We start from the raw sequence: 4,077 nt of genomic DNA on the forward strand, positions 1-4,077 counted from the left end.
AACCATAGATATTTCAATGAGCAATTTTTAATCCAAAGTAAACAAGAAAAGTGATTGCTCAAACTTTGATTCAAAATTTTAATAAAATTATCAAAATACCATCAAATGGAATTAAATATTAAATACAAAATGACATCTTTTGTAGTTTTAACTACTTCATCTACTTATTTTAAGCTGAAATCATTGACCGATGAATTGCTTATCGAGTCATCTATCATATGGAGTATTCAATGTATTGCCATATGGCAAATAATGAAACGTTATACTTCACTAAGCACCGTGACGAAAAGAAAACCTAACTTCTTTTACAAATCTTCCAAGGAAACAAGCTCATTACCATCACCTATCTAACTAAGTTCTTCTAATCCCACTCTTCACTGTTTGTCTTATAACTGAAATTCAAAAACTGGGTTCACATGAATAGGCTGGTTGAAGAGTGTATTTTGGTTCCCTTGGATTAATCTTGTTGAATTTCCAAAATGGTATGCCATGTCATAAGACTGATGAAGAAGTTTCTCTGCTGCATTGCCATTGTTGTTATTTCCGGTGATGGTTTGAAATTCCGGAGTTTTTCCGGCGGCGGTTTGGAACTCCGGAGTTGAACCGAATGGATGATTCTCACTTAATAGCTGAGACAGTGAAAGATAGTCCACATCCATTAATTGAGGTAATTGAACAAGAGAGAAAGTCCTTGGGAATACTACTGGTGTTTCTTCTCCAATATTAACACCTGATGATGAATTCTTCTGTGTAGTTGTGTTATCAGTTGGCTGATCTTGTTCTTCTTTCTCCTCCACAACTCTGCCCAAATGCCTCTTCTTATAGATCCTGCAGAGAACCCACTCATCCAACTGGGTTCATCAACAGAGATTTCAAGTTAAATCATCAACCCAAATCAACCCGGTTGAACCTTTTGGTCTTAGACCTAATGGATCAACCCTTGAACATAAAACAAAGAGTAGCAGAATAATTGGTGAGTGATTGGAGCTTTACCCTCATGGACCCAACCAGCTTGTTAGGCCGGCGGCTTGAATCACCCAACCGGTATTCATGCATGATCCAATCAGTTTTGACACCTTTGGGTGGACGACCTTTGTAGAAGACAAGAGCTTTCTTCACACCAACGTTCTGAGAACCACTATGGATTGCCTTATCGGTGCCGGTTGCCTTCCAATAACCAGAACCAGTTGCCCGATTAGGGCGTATCCCATTCGGATATTTCCGGTCTCTTGGGCTGAAGAAATACCATTCTTTCTCTCCAAATTCTGCCTTCTCTACAATCCATAAAAACAATTTAGATAGTTAATCAATAAACCCAAACAGGAGATCATTAATTAATTGCTAAACTCAGAATTAAACTAACCAGGTAACTCCCAGGGATCAAATTTATAAATATCGATTTCCGGGATAATCGATACTGGACATGGCCTTGACATGGCTTGATTTTTGAGGTAATACATGATCAGTTCCTCATCAGTTGGATGAAACCTAAACCCAGGAGGAAGATCTGAGTTCTTCCCTCTATTCATTGAAGACTACTTAGTTAGTTATCAAAAGAAGCAGAGAAAAGAAGCCTAGCTATCTGTGACATGAAACAAGAGAGATGGAAAGGACGAGAAGGGCCAAGAAGGGAAGGTGCTAAGGATGAAAGGATTAAGGGTGAGGGAAGTGGAGGTGTTTGAAATGTTGGAAAGGAGAGGAGAACCCATTTTATCTTTGCTGTTTTTTTGTCGTTTAGAGGATTTTGAATGGTTCAATCGTCCAAGGTTGATCAAGAGCTTGGCATGGTGTGTGTGGGGGCTTCTGAGGTTATCGTCATCCCACTCTGACAAGTTGACACGTGTTCCTACCTAAAAGGGTGAGAAAGGATAAGCATTATGGAGGAAAATTGGAGCAGGGTATGTGGTTCTTATCTTGCCACCTCATTTCCCTGGTTCCTTATTGGTGCAGATCAGCTCCTTCTGAATTGAACCCTTTTTTTAACATTATCTTAGTTTGGGCTTGTGGGGGTGCTTAGATTAGGATTACTAAGTTGACACGTGGCTGAAAGGGAACTTAAACCAATGATACATTATGATGAGGTTAGGCCATAAGAAATACCATATGGAGATATCCGATTAAAGAGAGAATATTTAAAGAAGCTATCCCCTTGAGGGCCCACAAGTCCTGGAACCCATTAAGCTAACTTTGATAGTTAGCGTAGTCTTTCATTCACACCAATTATTGTGTCTTGCCTTGTCTTTCTTCATTCGGATCATGGGATATTGGGATATGGATCCAACTTACTTTGCTAGTTACAGCTTTGTCTTTCATTCACACCAATTACTGTGTCTCTTATCTTTCATCATCCGGGTCAGATCTTATAAATATCTTTTGGTTCGACTGGATAAATTGAAGTGTGAAGCAATCACGTAGTTGGAAGTATGGTGGGCTATAAGTCATTCTAGTACCGACGAACTCTCAAATCCACAAAGTAAATGAAACCTTAGTTTCAGTGACGAAAAAGATAAGAAACTATTGTAGTAAAATTGAAGTGTTAGCCTCACAGAAATCCCAAGGGAAAATCTTATGTATACAAGTAGGTCAGCTAACAAGGAAGGTCAAAAGCGTAAATAAAAGAAACTAAGGAAACCCCTAAATTGTGCATCACAAACCCCAAGAACCCCTTTAGCAGATGAATTAGGGTTACGGTTCCCATAAATGGAAGTTAACCTTACAAAAATCCCAAAGCTGACCTTATATAGGTCGGTCAGCTTATAAAAAAGGGTAAAAATGTTACGGCTAAACCCTTAAATTGAGCACCCCAAACTTCGCAAGCCCCAAAAACCCCTAAAACTGATGAGTTGGGGTTACGGTTCTAATTACTCCACCAGAGTCAAAAGTTATGGATCCAATAATGACACTGAAAAATCAATATTTTCGACTAGATTGCATGGTTTTTTGTCGGTCCAAATGATATAGAATCATCTCCTTTACATCAAGCGTACCATAGAGTACGATATATAACATACCTATTGAAATATTCAATACAAAAGCTTAAGCTATTAGATCAAAATTAAAAGACAACTACCTAGTATATGAAGTCATTCAGAATCCAAGAGTTAGAAGATCTGGGAATATTCCGAACAATACCTAACTTAAACTTGCTCAGAATTGTAAAACAAGAATAAGATGATCTCACAATAGAATCAGATTAAGAAATGAGGATGCCAATGCCATATAAGAATGAATAAGGATGAGCTTACATAAGCAAAATATTAATTTAAGAGGAGATGTGATAGGCTTGAAGATGATGGCATGGTGATGATGATAACCTAGAATCTTTTGAGATACTCAATATATGGATGATCAGGTGGGTGGGATCCAATTCTGTGGGGCCTATTAATCCTATGCAATATCCACCAATTTTTTTTTATTTTTTTTTGGGTACAAATATATCCACCAATTGAATATATATTAAGAGAACCCTAAGTCTGTTCCTAAATCCTTATCTAATGTGATTTAGTTTAAGTCATTCATTAATTGAGTTCATGGTGCTTACTAGGGATGAATGATATAATACAGAGTGAGACGTACACCAAACGCGGGGTTCTGTTTAGGGTCAATAGCCGTTAGATAATGCGATGCCAACCTATGCAACAATATGTCTCTGACTTGGCTTCTTCCAGTTCACACTTACTCCCACTAATTATCCTTTTGAGTTTTTTTTTTTTTTTTTTCTCGGTAAATTTATGCTTTTGAGTTATATCCCTTGTTCCCAACCACAAGTCAGATCCACAAGTCATATAAATGATATCTACAATAGGCCCATTAAATATTCTTCAACAAAACAATTGGTGGATGCATCAACTTAAATTTCTTCCATTAAAACTAAATTAAATCTTGCACGTGATGCTCTCTTGTGTTGCAGAAACGTAATTAAATGTCCTCAATCAAAAGTCAAACCAACTTAATTTAATTGATTACCATTAATTCAAGTCTATATGGTTTGGGATTAGTCAAATTCATTTGTTGAATAGTTTTGTAAGTTCCATACAATTTCGATTAAGGTTTTTTTTTTTTTTTTTTTTTTTTTTT

General features: G+C 37.0%; 1 protein-coding gene across 1 annotated transcript; it reads right to left on the reverse strand.

The window, feature by feature from the left end:
- Positions 1-214: 214 nt before the first annotated feature.
- LOC122078945 (NAC domain-containing protein 1-like) lies at positions 215-1,691 on the reverse strand. Its single transcript, XM_042645152.1, has 3 exons — positions 1,364-1,691; positions 994-1,274; positions 215-851 (listed from the first exon to the last, which is right to left on the reverse strand). Exons 1-3 carry the CDS (start codon positions 1,527-1,529, stop codon positions 387-389), a joined length of 912 nt encoding a protein of 303 aa, XP_042501086.1. The 5' UTR covers positions 1,530-1,691; the 3' UTR covers positions 215-386.
- Positions 1,692-4,077: the final 2,386 nt, after the last annotated feature.

The sequence above is a fragment of the Macadamia integrifolia genome, chromosome 5, assembly GCF_013358625.1.
Source record: "Macadamia integrifolia cultivar HAES 741 chromosome 5, SCU_Mint_v3, whole genome shotgun sequence".
NCBI classification, from domain to species: Eukaryota; Viridiplantae; Streptophyta; class Magnoliopsida; order Proteales; family Proteaceae; genus Macadamia; species Macadamia integrifolia.

What these genes read in the sequence shown, in the direction of transcription:
- LOC122078945 (XM_042645152.1), bottom strand. Translation starts at nt 1,529, where the DNA reads ATGAATAGAGGGAAGAACTCAGATCTTCCTCCTGGGTTTAGGTTTCAT. An exon ending in TGATCCCTGGGAGTTACCTG is followed by an intron (nt 1,275 to 1,363) that starts GTTAGTTTAATT and finishes TATGGATTGTAG; the next exon opens with AGAAGGCAGAATTTGGAGAG. An exon ending in AGCTGGTTGGGTCCATGAGG is followed by an intron (nt 852 to 993) that starts GTAAAGCTCCAA and finishes TGATGAACCCAG; the next exon opens with TTGGATGAGTGGGTTCTCTG.